The 23,453-nt window shown below is 50.3% G+C and overlaps 2 protein-coding genes across 2 annotated transcripts; both read right to left on the reverse strand.

Annotated features, from left to right (window-relative positions):
- Window positions 1-3,368: 3,368 nt before the first annotated feature.
- On the reverse strand, window positions 3,369-4,936 carry LOC135561247 (zinc finger CCCH domain-containing protein 13-like; the record flags this gene model as incomplete). The annotated part of the gene is made up of 1 exon (XM_065002671.1): window positions 3,369-4,936. A coding segment is annotated over one exon (1,464 nt), but the record flags the coding sequence as incomplete, so codon positions are not given.
- Window positions 4,937-5,517: 581 nt separating this feature from the next.
- Window positions 5,518-23,406, reverse strand: LOC115118897 (fatty acid desaturase 6-like). Its single transcript, XM_065002670.1, has 6 exons — window positions 23,062-23,406; window positions 13,257-13,423; window positions 12,974-13,154; window positions 10,613-10,800; window positions 6,413-6,592; window positions 5,518-6,001 (listed from the first exon to the last, which is right to left on the reverse strand). Exons 1-6 carry the CDS (start codon window positions 23,402-23,404, stop codon window positions 5,852-5,854), a joined length of 1,209 nt encoding a protein of 402 aa, XP_064858742.1. The 5' UTR covers window positions 23,405-23,406; the 3' UTR covers window positions 5,518-5,851.
- Window positions 23,407-23,453: the final 47 nt, after the last annotated feature.

A 23,453-nucleotide genomic window follows, 5' to 3' on the forward strand; every position in this document is an offset into this window, starting at 1 on the left:
ATGATTATATAAAAGGATCAATCAAGCATTTGAATTAATAATTTATTCCCTATGTATTTTCTGATAAGAAACGATGGTATCCTACCAGAGGTATACAAACGACACGTGGTCTGACGCTGGTCGTTTGTATATCTAAGTGGTTGGACAAATTCCAAATTTCAAAGTGCAATACAATGGAGAAGCTAATATTGATTATTTTATTCTCTTGAGTTGATAAGAGGCCAGAGCTTTGATTGGAAAGACTGATCCAACTCTGCCACCTAGTGGCAGAACTGAATAGCGTACAGATCAACACAGTACAACGCAGGGTATTGACTGGCAATAAACACTGGTCTCATACTACAGCATCTCAGTTTTCAAGGAACGTTTCTCAGAATGAAAACATAGCACAATGGCACAGACATGATTCATTGATTTATTTCATATTTACTGTCATTTCAGTGCAAACAATGGTTTTCTGTGTCAACAACTGAAAAAAAAACACAATCGGTCTGTGGTAAATACGCTCCTGATCGGATTCATCTCCTCAGTCAGTTAGACATATTCAGGATGTGTCCTAAATGTCACCCTACTCCATGTAGTGCACTAGTTTTGACGATAGCCCTGTGAGCCTTGGTCAAAAGTAGTGGACTAGTTTTGACGATAGCCCTATGAGCCTTGGTCAAAAGTAGTGGACTAGTTTGGACGAGAGGCCTATGAGCCTTGGTCAAAAGTAGTGGACTAGTTTGGACGAGAGGCCTATGAGCCTTGGTCAAAAGTAGTGGACTAGTTTGGACGAGAGGCCTATGAGCCTTGGTCAAAAGTAGTGGACTAGTTTGGACGAGAGGCCTATGAGCCTTGGTCAAAAGTAGTGGACTAGTTTGGACGAGAGGCCTATGAGCCTTGGTCAAAAGTAGTGGACTAGTTTGGAAGAGAGGCCTATGAGCCTTGGTCAAAAGTAGTGGACTAGTTTGGACGAGAGGCCTATGAGCCTTGGTCAAAGGTAGTGGACTAGTTTGGACGAGAGGCCTATGAGCCTTGGTCAAAAGTAGTGGACTAGTTTGGACGAGAGGCCTATGAGCCTTGGTCAAAAGTAGTGGACTAGTTTGGACGAGAGGCCTATGAGCCTTGGTCAAAAGTAGTGGACTAGTTTGGACGAGAGGCCTATGAGCCTTGGTCAAAAGTAGTGGACTAGTTTGGACGAGAGGCCTATGAGCCTTGGTCAAAAGTAGTGGACTAGTTTGGACGAGAGGCCTATGAGCCTTGGTCAAAAGTAGTGGACTAGTTTGGACGAGAGGCCTATGAGCCTTGGTCAAAAGTAGTGGACTAGTTTGGACGAGAGGCCTATGAGCCTTGGTCAAAAGTAGTGGACTAGTTTGGACGAGAGGCCTATGAGCCTTGGTCAAAAGTAGTGGACTAGTTTGGACGAGAGGCCTATGAGCCTTGGTCAAAAGTAGTGGACTAGTTTGGAAGAGAGGCCTATGAGCCTTGGTCAAAAGTAGTGGACTAGTTTGGACGAGAGGCCTATGAGCCTTGGTCAAAAGTAGTGGACTAGTTTGGACGAGAGGCCTATGAGCCTTGGTCAAAAGTAGTGGACTAGTTTGGACGAGAGGCCTATGAGCCTTGGTCAAAAGTAGTGGACTAGTTTGGACGAGAGGCCTATGAGCCTTGAAATCAAAAAAGACACATGTAGCAGGTATCAAGAGGTTTTTCATTTACATCACATTGATATTAGCGGTTGAATATTGTTACATGTTAATATGATTTGGACACTGTCTAGGTAATGTGGTGTGTTTCTGTATTCTTTTATTACTCTGATAGATCACATAAGGGAACAACACAGCTCAGTTTATGAAAATATGTATGTACCATTAAATACACACACTGTCTTGACTAGAGATCATTGGTAGCTATCATATTACAGTCTTAGATTATGAAGATGATGTATTCGTTACAGTTCATTTAATTGTTTTTCCACAGGAATAATTGATGAATTTGCAGCTGTGTTAATGCCAGTTAGTTTGAGCTCTTATTGATCCTGCTAGATAGGACAGTGTTAACAATCTGTTAATCCAATGACAGCATGGGTTAGTTAGTAGGTGCATGTCATCCTCCACCTCTGACCTCTGTCTCCCTCTCTCTGTCTCCCGCTCTCTGTCTCCCTCTCTCTCTGTCTCCCTCTCTCTGTCTCCCTCTCTCTGTCTCCTTCTCTCTGTCTCCCTCTCTCTGTATCCTTCTCTCTGTCTCCCTCTCTCTGTCTCTGTCGCCCTCTCTCTGACGCCCTCTCTCTGTCTCCTTCTCTCTGTCGCCCTCTCTCTGTCGCCCTCTCTCTGTCTCCTTCTCTCTGTCTCCCTCTCTCTGTCTCTGTCGCCCTCTCTCTGACGCCCTCTCTCTGTCTCCCTCTGTCTGTCCCCCTCTCTCTGTCGCCCTCTCGCTGTCTGTCGCCCTCTCTCTGTCTCCCTCTCTCTGTCTCCCTCTCTCTGTCTCCCTCTCTCTGTCGCCCTCTCTCTGTCGCCCTTTCTCTGTCTGTCGCCCTCTCTCTGTCTGTCGCCCTCTCTGTCTCCCTCTCTCTGTCTCCCTCTCTCTGTCTCCCTCTCTCAGTCTCCCTCTCTCTGTCTCCCTCTCTCTGTCTCCCTCTCTCTGTCTCCCTCTCTCTCTGTCTCCCTCTCTCTGTCTCCCTCTCTCTGTCTCCCTCTCTCTGTCTCCTTCTCTCTGTCTCTCTCTCTGTCTCCCTCTCTCTGTCTCCTTCTCTCTGTCTCCCTCTCTCTGTCTCTGTCGCCCTCTCTCTGTCTCCCTCTCTCTGTCTCTGTCGCCCTCTCTCTGACGCCCTCTCTCTGTCTCCTTCTCTCTGTCGCCCTCTCTTTGATGCCCTCTCTCTGTCTCCTTCTCTCTGTCGCCCTCTCTCTGTCTCCTTCTCTCTGTCTCCCTCTCTCTGTCTCTGTCGCCCTATCTCTGACGCCCTCTCTCTGTCTCCCTCTGTCTGTCCCCCTCTCTCTGTCGCCCTCTCGCTGTCTGTCGCCCTCTCTCTGTCTCCCTCTCTCTGTCTCCCTCTCTCTGTCTCCCTCTCTCTGTCGCCCTCTCTCTGTCTGTCGCCCTCTCTCTGTCTGTCGCCCTCTCTCTGTCTGTCGCCCTCTCTCTGTCTGTCGCCCTCTCTCTGTCTGTCGCCCTCTCTGTCTCCTTCTCTCTGTCGCCCTCTCTCTGTCGCCCTCTCTCTGTCTCCTTCTCTCTGTCTCCCTCTCTCTGTCTCTGTCGCCCTCTCTCTGACGCCCTCTCTCTGTCTCCCTCTGTCTGTCCCCCTCTCTCTGTCGCCCTCTCGCTGTCTGTCGCCCTCTCTCTGTCTCCCTCTCTCTGTCTCCCTCTCTCTGTCTCCCTCTCTCTGTCGCCCTCTCTCTGTCGCCCTCTCTCTGTCGCCCTCTCTCTGTCTGTCGCCCTCTCTCTGTCTGTCGCCCTCTCTGTCTCCTTCTCTCTGTCTCCCTCTCTCTGTCTCCCTCTCTCAGTCTCCCTCTCTCTGTCTCCCTCTCTCTGTCTCCCTCTCTCTCTGTCTCCCTCTCTCTGTCTCCCTCTCTCTGTCTCCCTCTCTCTGTCTCCTTCTCTCTGTCTCTCTCTCTGTCTCCCTCTCTCTGTCTCCTTCTCTCTGTCTCCCTCTCTCTGTCTCTGTCGCCCTCTCTCTGTCTCCCTCTCTCTGTCTCTGTCGCCCTCTCTCTGTCTCCCTCTCTCTGTCTCCCTCTCTCTCTGTCTCCCTCTCGCTGTCTCCCTCTCTCTGTCTCCCTCTCTCTGTCTCCTTCTCTCTGTCTCTCTCTCTGTCTCCCTCTCTCTGTCTCCTTCTCTCTGTCTCCCTCTCTCTGTCTCTGTCGCCCTCTCTCTGTCTCCCTCTCTCTGTCTCTGTCGCCCTCTCTCTGACGCCCTCTCTCTGTCTCCTTCTCTCTGTCGCCCTCTCTTTGACGCCCTCTCTCTGTCTCCTTCTCTCTGTCGCCCTCTCTCTCTCGCCCTCTCTCTGTCTCCTTCTCTCTGTCTCCCTCTCTCTGTCTCTGTCGCCCTCTCTCTGACGCCCTCTCTCTGTCTCCCTCTGTCTGTCCCCCTCTCTCTGTCGCCCTCTCGCTGTCTGTCGCCCTCTCTCTGTCTCCCTCTCTCTGTCTCCCTCTCTCTGTCTCCCTCTCTCTGTCGCCCTCTCTCTGTCGCCCTCTCTCTGTCTGTCGCCCTCTCTCTGTCTGTCGCCCTCTCTGTCTCCTTCTCTCTGTCGCCCTCTCTCTGTCGCCCTCTCTCTGTCTCCTTCTCTCTGTCTCCCTCTCTCTGTCTCCCTCTCTCTCTGTCTCCCTCTCGCTGTCTCCCTCTCTCTGTCTCCCTCTCTCTGTCTCCTTCTCTCTGTCTCTCTCTCTGTCTCCCTCTCTCTGTCTCCTTCTCTCTGTCTCCCTCTCTCTGTCTCTGTCGCCCTCTCTCTGTCTCCCTCTCTCTGTCTCCCTCTCTCTGTCTCTGTCGCCCTCTCTCTGACGCCCTCTCTCTGTCTCCCTCTGTCTGTCCCCCTCTCTCTGTCGCCCTCTCGCTGTCTGTCGCCCTCTCTCTGTCTCCCTCTCTCTGTCTCCCTCTCTCTGTCTCCCTCTCTCTGTCGCCCTCTCTCTGTCGCCCTCTCTCTGTCTGTCGCCCTCTCTCTGTCTGTCGCCCTCTCTGTCTCCTTCTCTCTGTCGCCCTCTCTCTGTCGCCCTCTCTCTGTCTCCTTCTCTCTGTCTCCCTCTCTCTGTCTCTGTCGCCCTCTCTCTGACGCCCTCTTTCTGTCTCCCTCTGTCTGTCCCCCTCTCTCTGTCGCCCTCTCGCTGTCTGTCGCCCTCTCTCTGTCTCCCTCTCTCTGTCTCCCTCTCTCTGTCGCCCTCTCTCTGTCTGTCGCCCTCTCTCTGTCTGTCGCCCTCTCTGTCTCCTTCTCTCTGTCTCCTTCTCTCTGTCTCCCTCTCTCTGTCTCCCTCTCTCAGTCTCCCTCTCTCTGTCTCCCTCTCTCTGTCTCCCTCTCTCTGTCTCCCTCTCTCTCTGTCTCCCTCTCTCTGTCTCCCTCTCTCTGTCTCCTTCTCTCTGTCTCTCTCTCTGTCTCCCTCTCTCTGTCTCCTTCTCTCTGTCTCCCTCTCTCTGTCTCTGTCGCCCTCTCTCTGTCTCCCTCTCTCTGTCTCTGTCGCCCTCTCTCTGACGCCCTCTCTCTGTCTCCTTCTCTCTGTCGCCCTCTCTTTGACGCCCTCTCTCTGTCTCCTTCTCTCTGTCGCCCTCTCTCTGTCGCCCTCTCTCTGTCGCCCTCTCTCTGTCTCCCTCTCTCTGTCTCTGTCGCCCTCTCTCTGACGCCCTCTCTCTGTCTCCCTCTGTCTGTCCCCCTCTCTCTGTCGCCCTCTCGCTGTCTGTCGCCCTCTCTCTGTCTCCCTCTCTCTGTCTCCCTCTCTCTGTCGCCCTCTCTCTGTCGCCCTCTCTCTGTCTGTCGCCCTCTCTGTCTCCTTCTCTCTGTCTCCCTCTCTCTGTCTCCCTCTCTCTGTCTCCCTCTCTCTGTCGCCCTCTCTCCGTCGCCCTCTCTCCGTCTCCCTCTCTCAGTCTCCCTCTCTCTGTCTCCCTCTCTCTGTCTCCCTCTCTCAGTCTCCCTCTCTCTGTCTCCCTCTCTCAGTCTCCCTCTCTCTGTCTCCCTCTCTCTGTCTCCCTCTCTCTGTCTCCCTCTCTCTCCCTCTCTCTGTCTCCCTCTCTCTGTCACCCTCTCTCTGTCGCCCTCTCTCCGTCGCCCTCTCTCCGTCTCCCTCTCTCTGTCTCCCTCTCTCAGTCTCCCTCTCTCTATCTCCCTCTCTCAGTCTCCCTCTCTGTCTCCCTCTCTCCGTCTCCCTCTCTCCTTCTCCCTCTCTCCTTCCCCCCTCCATCATTGCACCCCCACCAGCTCGGTGATGGGCGGGGCGAACACCATGAGCTCCTGGTACTTGTGAAAGAAGAGCTGCAGACGGGAGAGATATGTGTCTTCCTGGTATGGAAGTGCCTTCTCCTTTAGATACTGGGACACAATGGGCTTTACCTGAGAGGAGAGGAGGGAGGAAAGGAAATAGCTTCAAATCGATCACATTTATTTTATCAAGACATTTTTGTTTTACATCAGCAGTTGTCATATATTTCCATGTAGTTAGGAGGTGAACGTGAATGTAATTTTCTTGAAAGAAGCTAATTTGATTAATGTATATTTGACAGATATACTGTTATTGCAATGTAAACAAGGTTGGGGTCAATTCCATTTCAATTTGATCAATTCCTCATTGATTTTCAATTAGTAAATGTGAAATGGAATTGGCCCCAATCCTGACTTTCCCCACACATATTTGACAGACACACTGTCTGTGTCCTATGATATCCTATTCCCTAGGTAGTGCACTACTTTTGACCTGAGCCCTATGGGGAATAGGGTGCCATTTGGGACACAAACACATTGTACCTTGAGACACATGTTGTCCGAGAGGAAGGGGAAGAGGTGGTGTTCCACGTGACAGTTGATGAGGGAGTGTCCGAAGGTCCAGTCCAGCAGGGGGTTCCGGGGAAGGTTCAGAACCCCGTGGGTCATCTGGTAAATCCTCTTGGGCCGGCGGGTCGGGGAGAACATAGACAGGCCGATGTGCTGTACGGAACAGGAGAGGACGGTTTAAAGGAAAGACCTGCTCAGGGTTTGTCTGAAACCCTGCTGATTCAGCGAAGAGAAAGATACCCACAGAGAAACTGTTGGCATGTTGTTGCTGCCCTGGACACATTAACAATACAGTAGAATGTTGGGATGTAGAGTCCAGAGAAACATGTTTTTGCTGTTCTGGACACATTAACAATACAGTAGAATGTTGGGATGTAGAGTCCAGAGAAACATGTTTTTGCTGTTCTGGACACATTAACAATACAGTAGAATGTTGGGATGTAGAGTCCAGAGAAACATGTTTTTACTGCCCTGGACACATTAACAATACAGTAGAATGTTGGGATGTAGAGTCCAGAGAAACATGTTTTTGCTGTTCTGGACACATTAACAATACAGTAGAACATTGGGATGTAGAGTCCAGAGAAACATGTTTTTGCTGTTCTGGACACATTAACAATACAGTAGAATGTTGGGATGTAGAGTCCAGAGAAACATGTTTTTACTGCCCTGGACACATTAACAATACAGTAGAATGTTGGGATGTAGAGTCCAGAGAAACATGTTTTTGCTGTTCTGGACACATTAACAATACAGTAGAATGTTGGGATGTAGAGTCCAGCGTGATCGGGCTGCTGGAGGTCTACCTATAAACATTACTATTCATCTCTATGGGCCCATTCAGTTACATACTTCTGCAATGGTGTCAACAGTACAGGGACAGTCACAGTGGGAGTACCAGGGAGGATGGGGACAACAGTACAGGGACAGTCACAGTGGGAGTACCAGGGAGGATGGGGACAACAGTACAGGGACAGTCACAGTGGGAGTACCAGGGAGGATGGGGACAACAGTACAGGGACAGTCACAGTGGGAGTACCAGGGAGGATGGGGACAACAGTACAGGGACAGTCACAGTGGAAGTACCAGGGAGGATGGGGACAACAGTACAGGGCCCGAGAGGGACAGTCACAGTGGGAGTACCAGGGAGGATGGGGACAACAGTACAGGGACAGTCACAGTGGGAGTACCAGGGAGGATGGGGACAACAGTACAGGGACAGTCACAGTGGGAGTACCAGGGAGGATGGGGACAACAGTACAGGGACAGTCACAGTGGGAGTACCAGGGAGGATGTTGTCAACAGTACAGGGACAGTCACAGTGGGAGTACCAGGGAGGATGTGGTCAACAGTACACGGACAGTCACAGTGGGAGTACCAGGGAGGATGGGGACAACAGTACAGGGACAGTCACAGTGGGAGTACCAGGGAGGATGTTGTCAACAGTACAGGGCCCGAGAGGGACAGTCACAGTGGGAGTACCAGGGAGGATGGGGACAACAGTACAGGGACAGTCACAGTGGGAGTACCAGGGAGGATGGGGACAACAGTACAGGGACAGTCACAGTGGGAGTACCAGGGAGGATGTTGTCAACAGTACAGGGACAGTCACAGTGGGAGTACCAGGGAGGATGTGGTCAACAGTACACGGACAGTCACAGTGGGAGTACCAGGGAGGATGGGGACAACAGTACAGGGACAGTCACAGTGGGAGTACCAGGGAGGATGTTGTCAACAGTACAGGGCCCGAGAGGGACAGTCACAGTGGGAGTACCAGGGAGGATGGGGACAACAGTACAGGGACAGTCACAGTGGGAGTACCAGGGAGGATGGGGACAACAGTACAGGGACCGAGAGGGACAGTCACAGTGGGAGTACCAGGGAGGATGGGGACAACAGTACAGGGACAGTCACAGTGGGAGTACCAGGGAGGATGGGGACAACAGTACAGGGACAGTCACAGTGGGAGTACCAGGGAGGATGGGGACAACAGTACACGGACAGTCACAGTGGGAGTACCAGGGAGGATGGTGTCAACAGTACAGGGACAGTCACAGTGGGAGTACCAGGGAGGATGGTGTCAACAGTACAGGGACAGTCACAGTGGGAGTACCAGGGAGGATGGGGACAACAGTACAGGGACAGTCACAGTGGGAGTACCAGGGAGGATGTTGTCAACAGTACAGGGACAGTCACAGTGGGAGTACCAGGGAGGATGGGGACAACAGTACAGGGACAGTCACTGTGGGAGTACCAGGGAGGATGGGGACAACAGTACACGGACAGTCACAGTGGGAGTACCAGGGAGGATGGGGACAACAGGACAGGGACAGTCACAGTGGGAGTATCAGGGAGGATGGGGACAACAGTACAGGGACAGTCACAGTGGGAGTACCAGGGAGGATGTTGTCAACAGTACAGGGACAGTCACAGTGGGAGTACCAGGGAGGATGGGGACAACAGTACAGGGACAGTCACAGTGGGATTACCAGGGAGGATGGGGACAACAGTACACGGACAGTCACAGTGGGAGTACCAGGGAGGATGGGGACAACAGTACAGGGACAGTCACAGTGGGAGTACCAGGGAGGATGGGGTCAACAGTACAGGGCCCGAGAGGGACAGTCACAGTGGGAGTACCAGGGAGGATGGGGACAACAGTACAGGGACAGTCACAGTGGGAGTACCAGGGAGGATGGGGACAACAGTACAGGGACAGTCACAGTGGGAGTACCAGGGAGGATGGGGACAACAGTACAGGGACAGTCACAGTGGGAGTACCAGGGAGGATGGGGACAACAGTACAGGGACAGTCACAGTGGGAGTACCAGGGAGGATGGGGACAACAGTACAGGGACAGTCACAGTGGGAGTACCAGGGAGGATGGGGACAACAGTACAGGGACAGTCACAGTGGGAGTACCAGGGAGGATGGGGACAACAGTACAGGGACAGTCACAGTGGGAGTACCAGGGAGGATGGGGACAACAGTACAGGGACAGTCACAGTGGGAGTACCAGGGAGGATGGGGACAACAGTACAGGGACAGTCACAGTGGGAGTACCAGGGAGGATGGGGACAACAGTACACGGACAGTCACAGTGGGAGTACCAGGGAGGATGGGGACAACAGTACACGGACAGTCACAGTGGGAGTACCAGGGAGGATGGGGACAACAGTACAGGGACAGTCACAGTGGGAGTACCAGGGAGGATGGGGACAACAATAGAAACACAAACAGAACAACAACATACAGTACTATTAAGGGAAGTGGTTTTTCCTTCACGTTTAGTACTCAACCCTGAAGAACATAAGGACTGCATCCCAAATTGCACGGTATTCCCAGTTTAGTGCACTACTTTTGACACAAGCGTCCCCCCACCCCCCACCCCTCCACCCCACCTCTACCCCATGGGTTTAACTACATCAATAATCACTGATTCATTCAATCCCACTTCAAAAAAACCTTTTGTACTCATTAACACAATAGACTGGAAACGAAAGGCTACGTCTGGGAAAGTTATGCATGAATGGGCTTTTTTCTGTAGCCTTTGAACTGCCTGAAATGTTCAAATTCCTGGTAGAAGCTGTGAGGACACAATGCTGCATTGTGAAGTGTGGAGGGGGGGAGGGGAGGGGGGATTTTTCTACTAAAGACTGAGTTAACAGTTTGACCCAAATACTAATCAACCCAAATAATGACCAGATCAGCAACTACCCATTTATTTATTATTTATTCCTGACTTTGTTGTTATCAAATCAAACTTTATTTGTCACGTGCCGAATACAACAAGTGTAGACCTTACTGTGAAATGTTACCTTACAAGGCCTTAACCAACAGTGTAGACCTTACTGTGAAATGTTACCTTACAAGCCCTTAACCAACAGTGTAGACCTTACTGTGAAATGTTACCTTACAAGCCCTTAACCAACAGTGTAGACCTTACTGTGAAATGTTACCTTACAAGGCCTTAAACAGCAGTGCAGTTCAAGAAAGAGTTAAGTGTGTGTGTGTGTGTGTGTGTGTGTGTGTGTGTGTGTGTGTGTGTGTGTGTGTGTGTGTGTGTGTGTGTGTGTGTGTGTGTGTGAGTGTGTGTGTGTGTGTGTGTGTGTGTGTGAGTGTGTGTGTGTGTGTCCGTCCGGGTGTGTACATGCGTGTTGTTCACCATCTCACCTGGAAGATGTTAACGTGTATGTAAGGTATAGAGAACATGGCCCTGCAGAGCAGCATGCAGAGGAGGCTGCTGTACGGACACTGGAACCCAGACACACGCATCAGTAGCCAGTATTGAGAGTAGAACCCCAGGAACACCATCAGGACTGTCCTCAGGGCCTGGCTCACCGAGTGGTCCTTCAGCTGACCTACAGGACACACACAGATGGGGGGGTCGTTTGAGTGGTAGGGCGAAAGCAACCGCCTGTAGACAAGTAGAGGATTGAAGGCGGGGGGAGGCGCATCTACGACAGTAATGTGGTTTTCCAACTGCAAGGCTCAGTGAAGTTGTTCTTTATAATGACCAGATAAACATGTCTCCAACCCCAATATCACCCTGACTATATGTGTGGAAAGAAAAACCCTTGAATGGCTAGGTGTAACCAATCTTTTGACTGGTACTGTATGTGGGTACGTTGTACAATCAATTGGTGAGAGAGAGAGAGAGAGAGAGAGAGGGAGAGAGAGAGAGAGAGAGAGAGAGACAAATAAATATCACATTAATTTATATATATCCACTGAACACATAAATTGCGGTGTTTTGGTTCCTGTTTCAGTCGTGTCTTTGGTCACGAAACAGAGACCAGAGACAGAGACCAGAGACAGAGACCAGAGACCAGAGACAGGGACCAGAGACCAGAGACAGGGACCAGAGACCAGAGACAGGGACCAGAGACCAGAGACCAGAGACCAGAGACAGGGACCAGAGACAGGGACCAGAGACCAGAGACTAGAGACAGAGACCAGAGACAGATACAGGGACCAGAGACCAGAGACTAGAGACAGAGACCAGAGACAGATACAGGGACCAGAGACAGATACAGGGACCAGAGACCAGAGACCAGAGACAGGGACCAGAGACAGGGACCAGAGACCAGAGACAGAGACAGAGACAGGGACCAGAGACCAGAGACAGGGACCAGAGACCAGAGACAGGGACCAGAGACCAGAGACAGGGACCAGAGACCAGAGACCAGAGACAGGGACCAGAGACCAGAGACAGGGACCAGAGACCAGAGACAGGGACCAGAGACAGGGACCAGAGACCAGAGACCAGAGACTAGAGGCTAGAGACCCAGGGACCAGAGACAGGGACCAGAGACAGGGACCAGAGACAGGGACCAGAGACCAGAGACCAGAGACAGGGACCAGAGACAGGGATCAGAGACCAGAGACAGGGACCAGAGACCAGAGACAGGGACCAGAGACCAGAGACCAGAGACAGGGACCAGAGACCAGAGACAGGGACCAGAGACCAGAGACAGGGACCAGAGACCAGAGACCAGAGACAGGGACCAGAGACCAGAGACAGGGACCAGAGACCAGAGACTAGAGACAGATACAGGGACCAGAGACCAGAGACCAGATACTAGAGGCTAGAGACCAGGGACCAGAGACAGGGACCAGAGACAGGGACCAGAGACAGAGACCAGAGACAGAGACCAGAGACAGATACAGGGACCAGAGACCAGAGACCAGAGACCAGAGGACAGAGACCAGAGACTAGAGGCTAGAGACCAGGGACCAGAGACAGGGACCAGAGACCAGAGACAAAGACAGAGACAGGGACCAGAGACAGAGACCAGAGACCAGAGACAGGGACCAGAGACCAGAGACCAGAGACCAGAGACCAGAGACAGGGACCAGAGACCAGAGACAGGGACCAGAGACCAGAGACAGAGACAGAGACAGGGACCAGAGACCAGAGACAGGGACCAGAGACCAGAGACAGAGACAGAGACAGGGACCAGAGACAGGGACCAGAGACCAGAGACCAGAGACAGGGACCAGAGACCAGAGACAGGGACCAGAGACCAGAGACAGGGACCAGAGACAGAGACAGAGACAGAGACAGGGACCAGAGACCAGAGACAGGGACCAGAGACCAGAGACAGAGACAGAGACAGGGACCAGAGACCAGAGACAGGGACCAGAGACCAGAGACAGGGACCAGAGACCAGAGACAGAGACCAGAGACCAGAGACCAGAGACCAGAGACCAGAGACAGGGACCAGAGACCAGAGACAGGGACCAGAGACCAGAGACCAGAGACCAGAGACCAGAGACCAGAGACCAGAGACAGAGACCAGAGACACAGACAGTTCCACCATCACAGCCTGGAGTGAAAATATCAATGTAAATAAGAAGGGACCTAAACAATAATGTTATTGTCAGCCTTTTGAAACATGATTCTCTTAACACAGGTATCAACAAGTTCCTGTTTCAAAACAACCAAACAGCAGAGCATTATGTATCTTACACAGCGCACGTGTAGACGCTACACCTGGAAACACACACACACACACCCTGTCTTTGCCTCACCTAGTGCCACCAGAGGTGTGATAATGGGTATAGCCAGGGGTGCGATGAACAGGTAGACGCTCCGGGGTAGACAGGGTATCTTCCAGGTGCTGGAGTCACCGAGGCCGATCACGTTGGTGTGGGCATGATGCATCTTAATGTGGCCTATTACACCTGCCCTTGCTGTGAACGACCCACACACCTGGACAGACAGATGGCTGAATTACTAGCTGAAAATACAGCAATTATACCATGTATCTGGTGACATTAGATCACAGATCCCCCCCCGACCACCCCCTCTTACCTCTATGAAGAAGACAGCCCAGAACTCGGCCCAGGCGTGGGACTCGCTCAGCGATCCGTGGCTGGCCAGGTGGGTTCCCTTAATGGAAATGACAGCATGGGACACCCCCATCAGCACCATGCCCAGGACAAACACCAGGAACTGGGATGAGCCCAGCAGCAGAAACGCTGGAGGAGAAACAAAGAAGGGGAGATGAGTAGAGGAGATGAGGAGAGGAGAGAGGGATATAGGGATGGAGAGATGTAGTTGAGGAGAGAGGGGTATGGGGAAGGAGAGATGTCGTTGAGGAGATAAGGAGAGATGGATATGGGGAGGTGTAGTTGAGGAGAGAGGGGTATGGGGAAGGAGAGATGTAGTTGAGGAGGGAGGGATATAGGGATGGAGAGATGTAGTTGAGGAGAGAGGGGTATGGGGAAGGAGAGGTGTAGTTGAGGAGAGAGGGGTATGGGGAAGGAGAGGTGTAGTTGAGGAGAGAGGGATATAGGGTTGGAGAGATGTAGTTGAGGAGAGAGGGGTATGGGGAAGGAGAGGCGTAGTTGAGAGAGGGGTATGGGGAAGGAGAGATGTAGTTGAGGAGAGAGGGGTATGGGGAAGGAGAGATGTAGTTGAGAGAGGGGTATGGGGAAGGAGAGATGTCGTTGCGAGAGGGGTATGGGGAAGGAGAGATGTCGTTGAGAGAGGGGTATGGGGAAGGAGAGATGTCGTTGAGAGAGGGGTATGGGGAAGGAGAGATGTCGTTGAGAGAGGGGTATGGGGAAGGAGAGATGTCGTTGAGAGAGGGGTATGGGGAAGGAGAGATGTCGTTGAGGAGATAAGGAGAGAGGGATATGGGGAAGGATAGGTGTAGTTGAGGAGATGAGGAGAGAGGGATATGGGGAAGGAGAGATGTACGTAGTTGAGTAGGGATATGGAGAAGGAGAGATGTAGTTGAGGGGCGGCAGGGTAACCTAGTGGTTAGAGCGTTGGACTAGTAACCGGAAGGTTGCGAGTTCAAACCTCCGAGCTGACAAGGTACAAATCTGTCGTTCTGCTCCTGAACAGGCAGTTAACCCACTGTTCTTAACTGACTTGCCTGGTTAAATAAAAGTCCAAATAAATTAAATTAAATTAAGGAGAGAGGGGGAAGGAGAGGTGTAGTTGAGGAGTTGAGGAGAGAGGGATATGGGGAAGGAGAGGTGTAGTTGAGGAGTTGAGGAGAGAGGGATATGGGGAAGGAGAGGTGTAGTTGAGGAGTTGAGGAGAGAGGGATATGGGGAAGGAGAGGTGGAGTTGAGGAGAGAGGGATATGGGGAAGGAGAGGTGTAGTTGAGGAGTTGAGGAGAGAGGGATATGGGGAAGGAGAGATGTAGTTGAGGAGTTAAGGAGAGAGGGATATGGGGAAGGAGAGATGTAGTTGAGGAGTTAAGGAGAGAGGGATATGGGGAAGGAGAGATGTAGTTAAGGAGAGAGGGATATGGGGAAGGAGAGATGTAGTTGAGGAGTTAAGGAGAAAGGGATATGGGGAAGGAGAGATGTAGTTGAGGAGTTAAGGAGAGAGGGATATGGGGAAGGAGAGATGTAGTTAAGGAGAGAAGGATATCGGTAAGGAGAGGTGTAGTTGAGGAGTTGAGGAGAGAGGGATATGGGGAAGGAGAGATGTAGTTAAGGAGAGAAGGATATCGGTAAGGAGAGGTGTAGTTGAGGAGTTGAGGAGAGAGGGATATGGGGAAGGAGAGATGTAGTTAAGGAGAGAAGGATATCGGTAAGGAGAGGTGTAGTTGAGGAGTTGAGGAGAGAGGGATATGGGGAAGGAGAGATGTAGTTGAGGAGTTAAGGAGAGAGGGATAAGGGGAAGGAGAGATGTAGTTAAGGAGAGAAGGATATCGGTAAGGAGAGGTGTAGTTGAGGAGAGAGGGGTATGTGGAAGGAGAGATGTAGTTGAGGAGATGAGGAGAGAGGGATATGGGGAAGGATAGGTGTAGTTGAGGAGAGAGGGGTATGTGGAAGGAGAGATGTAGTTGAGGAGTTAAGGAGAGATGTAGTTGAGGAGTTAAGGAGAGTGTAACAGGTGTCGTCGTTGGATGAGGAATAATCGGACCAAAGCGCAGCGTCGTAAGTGTTTGTGCTTTTTATTTAAACTGAACTCTATAACAAAATAACAAAGAGAGTAAACGAAACTGAAACAGTCCTGTCAGGTGCAGAAAACACTAAACAGAACATAACTACCCAAAAAACATAGGTGGGAAAAAGCTATGGTTCCCAATCAGAGACAACGATAGTTAGCTGTCCCTGATTGAGAACCATACCCGGCCAAAACAAAGAAATACAAAACATAGAAAAAAGAACATAGAATGCCCACCCAAATCACACCCTGACCAAACCAGAATAGAGATATAAAAAGCTCTCTAAGGTCAGGGCATGATAGAGTGAGGGATATGGGGAAGAAGTGGAGTCTAACAAAGGGTGGAAAGTTTACACGTTGTTCTAGACGCAAATATTCCACATTATGGAATGTAGAACAGGCAAACATCTAGCCGTTAGCGTTAGCCTGGTCCCAGATCTGTTTTTCATGTCTTGCCAACTGCTAAGGTCATTGTCATGACAAACAGCTCTGTGACCAGGCTACATGAATAAGCATAAAAAATATCTTCATTGGACCATTTTGCAACACAATTCTACTCCATTCTACTCCTGCCATTTGAAACACAGTTCTACTCCATTCTACTCCTGCCATTTGAAACACAGTTCTACTCCATTCTACTCCTGCCATTTGAAACACAGTTCTACTCCATTCTACTCCTGCCATTTGAAACACAGTTCTACTCCATTCTACTCCTGCCATTTGAAACACAGCTTAGAGAACAGCTTCCCTGAACATTCTATTCTGCTATCAAGCACGTGGTATCCGTTTCTGGTCCTGACCCTTCTCCTCTACGGGACCTTGTTTGGCCAGATGACTCAAATGTGGGATTACTTTACAGCCATAATCCTTCATGTTTTAGTATAGTGGATTTCTCACTTCCCTTCTCCTCTACGGGACCTTGTTTGGCCAGATGACTCAAATGTGGGATTACTTTACAGCCATAATCCTTCATGTTTTAGTATAGTGGATTTCTCACTTCCCTTCTCCCTGTGTATTTACAACACATCTGCATGTTACACAGGATGTGGTAAACCTATACGAATATGTTTGACCTTTTATGACTATAAGGCGTCAGCCTGGTTTAACCAGACTAAATGTTACTCTCACTATTGAACCAATTGTTAACCTGGTTGACCAGGCTAAAACCCAGTGAGCAAAATCGTTTGAAAAGATGTCATTTCAACCAGTTTTGCGGTTGTTAGATAGATGTATCACGACTCAGGATATGACCCAGACAAAGACACAGGAGGCGGATTGTTCGGTTCTCGGGATATTTATTATAATAATGGACAGGCAAAGGGCAGGTCAAGACAGGCAGAAAGGTCAAGGGCAGGCAGAAAGGTCAAAGGCAGGCAGAAAGGTCAAGGGCAGGCAGAAAGGTCAGAACCGGGAAGACTGGAAAACTTGAGAACAGGAGAAACACGCTGGTAAGACCTGACCAAACAGGACAAACTGACAAAAGGAGACACAGGGCTGTGAGACAGAGGTTTAATCCTAGACACATGAAAAGTGGAACGTATACGGAGGGTGTGGGGCAATAGAAGGCGAACAGCAGTGGGACTAAGGATTTGAGAGATGGGGGGAAAGGGCTGATAAAGCAGGGGGAAAGTTTGGGGAACTCCATCCGGAGTGGAAAGCCATACCCTCTGCCCGAGACGATACCTGGAGGTGGACTTGATAAGAGCGGACCGGGCTCTCTTCCAGGTACAGCGACAGCGGCGGACAAACATCTGGGCAGAAGGTATGCTGACTTCTTCCTCTTGCTCAGGAAAGAGCAGGGGCTGATATCCCAAGGAACTCTCTAAAGGCGAGAGACCAGTGGCCGAGCAGGGAAGGGTGTTGTGGACGTTTTCCACCCACACAAGTTGCTTGCTCCAGTTGATGGGATTGGGGGAGAGGAGGCAACAAAGAGCCGTCTCCAGTTCCTGATTGGCTCACTCCAACTGGCCGTTAGACTGGGGATGAAAACCGGATGACAGGCTGGCTGACGACCCGATGAGGGTGAAGAACGCCTTCCGGGATCGGGACGAGAACTGAGGGCCGCGATCAGAGACCGGAAGTCCATGGATCTGGAAGACGTGCTGCATCATGAGCTGGGCCGTCTCCTTGTCTGAGGGTAACTTGGGAAGGGGAATGAAATGGGCGGCTTTGGAAAACCTATCCACCACCGAATGGATAGTGGTGTTGCCATCTGACGGAAGAAGACCAGTGACGAAGTCCAGGGATATATGGGACCAGGGGTGGTGAGGAACAGGGAGTGGTTGAATGAGGCCAGTGACGAAGCCCAGGGATATATGGGACCAGGGGTGGTGAGGAACAGGGAGTGGTTGAATGAGGCCAGTGACGAAGCCCAGGGATATATGGGACCAGGGGTGGTGATGAACAGGGAGTGGTTGAATGAGGCCAGTGACGAAGCCCAGGGATATATGGGACCAGGGGTGGTGATGAACAGGGAGTGGTTGAATGAGGCCAGTGACGAAGCCCAGGGATATATGGGACCAGGGGTGGTGAGGAACAGGGAGTGGTTGAATGAGGCCAGTGACGAAGCCCAGGGATATATGGGACCAGGGGTGGTGAGGAACAGGGAGTGGTTGAATGAGGCCAGTGACGAAGCCCAGGGATATATGGGACCAGGGGTGGTGAGGAACAGGGAGTGGTTGAATGAGGCCAGTGACGAAGCCCAGGGATATATGGGACCAGGGGTGGTGAGGAACAGGGAGTGGTTGAATGAGGCCAGCCAGAGCTTGCCGTGGAGTCTTATTCTGTGCACAGAGTGCAGGCAGCGACGAATGTCGTCAGGAACAAACATCTGGTTACAGACCAGGCTATCTATACTCCAAATGACTGCAGCCGATAGACAGGAGGTACGGCGGATGGTCTCGGGGTCAGGCGGTGTGGCAACGGGCTGTACAGGCGTGAGAGCGCATCAGGCTTCACATTCTTGGACCCAGGGCGGTAGGAGATAGTCAAATTTAATTTAACAACAAGGCCCATCGAGCCTGCCTTGAGTTGAGGCGCTTAGCGATGCAGAGATATTCCAGGTTCTTATGGTCAGTCCACACTAAGATTGGATGTTCCGGCCCCTCTAACCAGCGCCTCCACTCTTCCATCGCCATTCTGACCACGAGTAGTTCTCGATTTCCCACGTCATAGTTCCTCTCAACGGCATTAAGACGATGGGAAGGGAAAGCGCAGGGATGCAGCTTTTGGTCCTGGGCAGAAAGCTGGGACTCGACCTCCACCACAAACTGACGGAACAGGTCCGGATGAATTAAAATGGGAGCTGTGGTGAATCGATGCTTGAGGTCCGAGAACACCTGGTCAGCTGCTGGAGACCACGTGAACGGAACCTTGGGAGAGGTGAGTGCTCAGATAGGGGAAGCTGCTGTAACCCCGGATGAAACGGTGGTAAAAATGGGCAAACCTCAGGAAACGTTGCAGCTGCACTCTGGATGTGGGTTGAGGCCACCGCTTTCACCTTGTCAGAATCACATCTGAATATTTCCTGCAGCGATGACGTATCCTAGGAAGGAAATGGTGGAGAGATGGAAGTCACATTTATCTGCTTTAACTTCTTGCGTCGAGCCAACCCGGATCCGGGATCATGACTACAGCCTCAAGACCATTACCATAACGCAACGTTAACTATTCATGAAAATCGCAAATGAAATTAAATCAAGCTTAGCCTTTTGTTAACAACACTGTCATCTCAGATTTTCAAAAATATGCTTCTCAACCATAGCAAACTAGCATTTAGCATTTAGCGTTAGCATTAGCATTTAGCGTTAGCATTAGCAGGCAACATTTTCACAAAAACCAGCAAAAATATTCAATAAATCATTTACCTTTGAAGAACTTTGGATCTTTTCAAAGAGGAGACTCTCAGTTAGATAGCAAATGTTCAGTTTTCCTGCAAGATTATTTGTGCAGGAGAAATCGGTCCGTTTTCTGCGTCATGTTTGGCTACCAAAAAAACCCGAAAATTCAGTTATAAAAACGCTGAACTTTTTCCAAAATAACTCCATAATATCGACTAAAACATGGCAAACGTTGTTTAGAATCAATCCTCAAGGTGTTTTTCTACATATCTCTTCAATGATGTATCGTTCCTGGAAGTGTGCTTCTCCCTCTGAATGGCATGGTAAAATGATTGCCACTGAGAATTGCGCACCAATTTAGACAAAGGACACCGGGCGGACACCTGGCAAATGTAGTCTCTTATGGCCAATCTTCCAATGATATGCCTACAAATATGTCACAATGCTGCAGACATCTTGGACGAATGGCAGAGAGCATAAGCTCGTTCACGGCACATTCACAGCCATATAAGGAGACGATAGTAAAACAGAGCTTCAAAAATTCAGCTCATTTCCTGTTTGAGGTTACATCTTGGTTTCGCCTGTAGCATCAGTTCTGGGGCACTCACAGATAATATCTTTGCAGTTTTGAAAACGTCAGTGTTTTCTTTCCAAAGCTGCCAATTATATGCATAGTCGAGCATCTTTTCGTGACAAAATATTGCGCTTAAAATGGGCACGTTTTTTTATCCAATAATAACATAGCGCCCCCATAGGTTGAATAGGTTAACAAAAAGCTGGTTCTCCAGGAGACGCTGAAGGACCTGTCGGACACGAAGGACGTGCTCTTGAGCTGAATGGGAAAAAACAAGGATGTCGTCAAGGTAGACAAACACAAACCGGTTCAACAGATCACAGAGCACATCATTGACCAGGGCCTGGAACACTGCAGCAGCGTTGGTCAGTTTGAATGGCATAACAAGGTACTGATAGTGCCCGCTAGCAGTGTTAAAGGCTGTCTTTCATTCGTAATCTTCCCATATCCGAACCAGGTGGTAGGTGTTCTAAAGGTCCAACTTCGAGAAGATCGTCACCCCCTGGAGAGGCTTGAAAGCTGAGGAGATGAGTGGTAGAGGGTAAAGTTTTTTAACCGTGATGTCATTAAGGCCCCGATAGTCGATACACAGGCCCAGGGTTTTGTCCTTCTTCTCCACAAAGAGAAGGGAGAGGCAAATTGGCACAGTTGAAGTAGCTCCCGGGCACCTTTCTACCACCTTGCTAACCTCCACCACAAACTCCTCCAAACTGAGGCAAACGGTGGATTATTGCTCCCACACCACCAAAAGCCCAGGCGAGGGCCCTCCCGGACACCAGCGTTATCAGGTACGCTATCTTTCAGCGAAACAAAGAGGGCTGCAGCTCAAAATGAGGGAGCATTGAAAGAGAAATGCCCGACAGGTTCCCGGATCTCCAGCGTAGCGCTCCGGAGGAGCTAAGCGGGGTTCTCGGGGTGCCAGGGGAGGCTGGGGAGAAGCGCCGCTGGTAGCGGGGTTACTGAGAGTCTGGGGGTTTACCCTAGAGGCTTGTTGCCTAGTAGATAATCCGTGGAATTGCTCAAGCAATGCAGTGAAAGCGTGGTCATCGCATCCTGCCAAGATCTAGAGTCTTTCCATAAAGGTTTGAAGTAACTCCTCGTGTTGTTATGCAGATGAGTGAGGACCCAACAGCGATTCAACAGAAACAGTCTTTTAATGTCCAAACAGGGAAAACATAAATCCTCAATCGTTACAGGAGATGTCCAAACAGGGAAAACATAAATCCTCTATCTTTGCAGGAGAGTCCTCCTTCTAGTAGTAGAGGAGAATTGCAGGGCTAGCGGCAACAGACTGCAGGTCCCTCAGGGTAGGCGCGGGCCGTAGAGGACAAAGACACCTGCTCACACGTAGCATCTAATAAAGAGGCAGATTACGACAGGACGGGACAAGGGCAAAGCAAACAAGAATCCGACAAGGACAGAAGCAGAAACAGAGAGAGAAATAGAGACTTAATCAGAGGGCAAAAGAGGAGACAGGTGTGAGAGAGTAAACGAGGTCGTTAGGAGAATGGGGAACAGCTGGGAGCAGGAACGGAACGAAAGAGAGAGAGAAAGATAGTAACCTAATACGACCAGCAGGGGGAAACGAAGAGAAGAGAAAGCACAGGGACAAGATATAACATGACACGTGTCTTCCAATTGCAGCTCCTTGGAAGGAGACAGCGTTGCGGAGCTGGTCTGCTGGGTCAGTCATGGCCAGTTCATATTATCACGACTCAGAATATGACGCAGACGCAGACACAGGAGACGGATAGTTCGGTTCTCAGAATATTTATTGTAACAAAGGGACATGCAAGGGGCTGGTCGAGGGCAGGCAGAGGTTCGTAATCCAAGACAGAGTCAATCAGGGACAGAACAGCAGGCAGGTTCAGGTTCAGGACAGGCAGAAAGGTTAGAATTGGGAAGACTAGAAAACAAGAACTGGAGAACTGGAGAAAAGGGGAAACACGCTGGTAAGACCTGATAAAACAAGACAAACTGGCAACAGATAAACAGAAAACACAGATATAAATACACAGGGGATAATGGGGAAAATGGGGATAATGGGGATAATGGGGATAAATGGGGAAAATGGGAGACACATGGTGGGGGGGTGGAGACAAGCACCAGACAGGTGTTTCAGGTCAAGCTGTGACCTGGTGTCTTACCTGGTGAACTGAATGTGATAAAACTATGTTTACCTTTAGTATATCATAATGCCATTTAGCAGACACTTTTATCCAAAGCGACTTACAGTCATGCGTGCATACGTGGACCCAGCAGCAATCGAACCCACAATCCTGGCATTGCAAGCGCCACGCTCTACCAACTGAGCCAGAGAGGACCACTATAAAGTCTGTGAGACGGGTGTGTGTATTGCGATGTGCAGGTAGATGTCTTACCTTGGGATAGGATAAAGGTGTATGAAGTGTGTGAGACAGGTGTATGAAGTGTGTGAGACAGGTTTATGAAGTGTGTGAGACAGGTGTATGAAGTGTGTGAGACAGGTGTATGAAGTGTGTGAGACAGGTGTATGAAGTGTGTGATACAGGTGTATGAAGTGTGTGGGACAGGTGTATGAAGTGTGTGAGACAGGTGTATGAAGTCTGTGAGACGGGTGTATAAAGTGTGTAAGACAGGTGTATAAAGTGTGTGATACAGGTGTATGAAGTGTGTGAGACAGGTGTATGAAGTGTGTGATAGAGGTGTATGAAGTGTGTGAGACAGGTGTATGAAGTGTGTGAGACAGGTGTATGAATTGTGTGAGACAGGTGTATAAAGTGTGTGAGACAGGTGTATAAAGTGTGCAAGACAGGTGTATAAAGTGTGTGATACAGGTGTATGAAGTGTGTGAGACAGGTGTATGAAGTGTGCGAGACAGGTGTATGAAGTGTGTGAGACAGGTGTATGATGTGTGTGATACAGGTGTATGAAGTGTGTGGGACAGGTGTATGAAGTGTGTGAGACAGGTGTATGAAGTGTGTGAGACAGGTGTATGAAGTGTGTGATAGAGGTGTATGAAGTGTGTGAGACAGGTGTATGAAGTGTGTGAGACAGGTGTATGAATTGTGTGAGACAGGTGTATAAAGTGTGTGAGACAGGTGTATAAAGTGTGCAAGACAGGTGTATAAAGTGTGTGATACAGGTGTATGAAGTGTGTGAGACAGGTGTATGAAGTGTGCGAGACAGGTGTATGAAGTGTGCGAGACAGGTGTATGAAGTGTGTGAGACAGGTGTATGAAGTGTGTGAGACAGGTGTATGAAGTGTGCGAGACAGGTGTATGAAGTGTGTGAGACAGGTGTATGGATTACCTGGAGGTAACAGGAGAAAGGCCAGGACCAGGATAGTGATGTCAATGCCTCGCCTCTCCCACCAGCTACTCTCCTTCACTGTCTTCTGAACCAAACGGGTCAGCTCCATCATCAGGGACTCTTTCTCCGTCCCCTTTCCCCCTTCGTTCATCATCTCTACATTCTCCTTCCTCCTCTCCTTAACCCCGGTCTCTCCATTCTCTTTCCCTCTGTCCATATCCTGTTTGGAGTTAACAGTGTTAATTTGGAATAAGGCCTCTCGACCCTCCCAGGGTTTAGCATCCACCTCTCCTCCTCCTCCAGCCCTCTGTTCTTCTCTCCATTCCTCTGGTACATTCTGCATTTCAGCTCCCTTTGCGCCTCCCTCCTGACCAACAACAAAGTACGGTAAA

Source organism: Oncorhynchus nerka, linkage group LG16 (genome assembly GCF_034236695.1).
Source record: "Oncorhynchus nerka isolate Pitt River linkage group LG16, Oner_Uvic_2.0, whole genome shotgun sequence".
NCBI classification, from domain to species: Eukaryota; Metazoa; Chordata; class Actinopteri; order Salmoniformes; family Salmonidae; genus Oncorhynchus; species Oncorhynchus nerka.

Excerpts from the sequence above, each read along its gene's own strand:
- LOC115118897 (XM_065002670.1), bottom strand. The coding sequence starts at position 23,404 with ATGCAGAATGTACCAGAGGAATGGAGAGAAGAACAGAGGGCTGGAGGA. Across the intron at positions 13,424-23,061 it reads CTTTCTCCTGTTACCTCCAG|CGTTTCTGCTGCTGGGCTCA; the intron begins GTAATCCATACA and ends TTTCTCCTCCAG. Across the intron at positions 6,593-10,612 it reads TACACGTTAACATCTTCCAG|CACATCGGCCTGTCTATGTT; the intron begins GTGAGATGGTGA and ends TGTTCCGTACAG.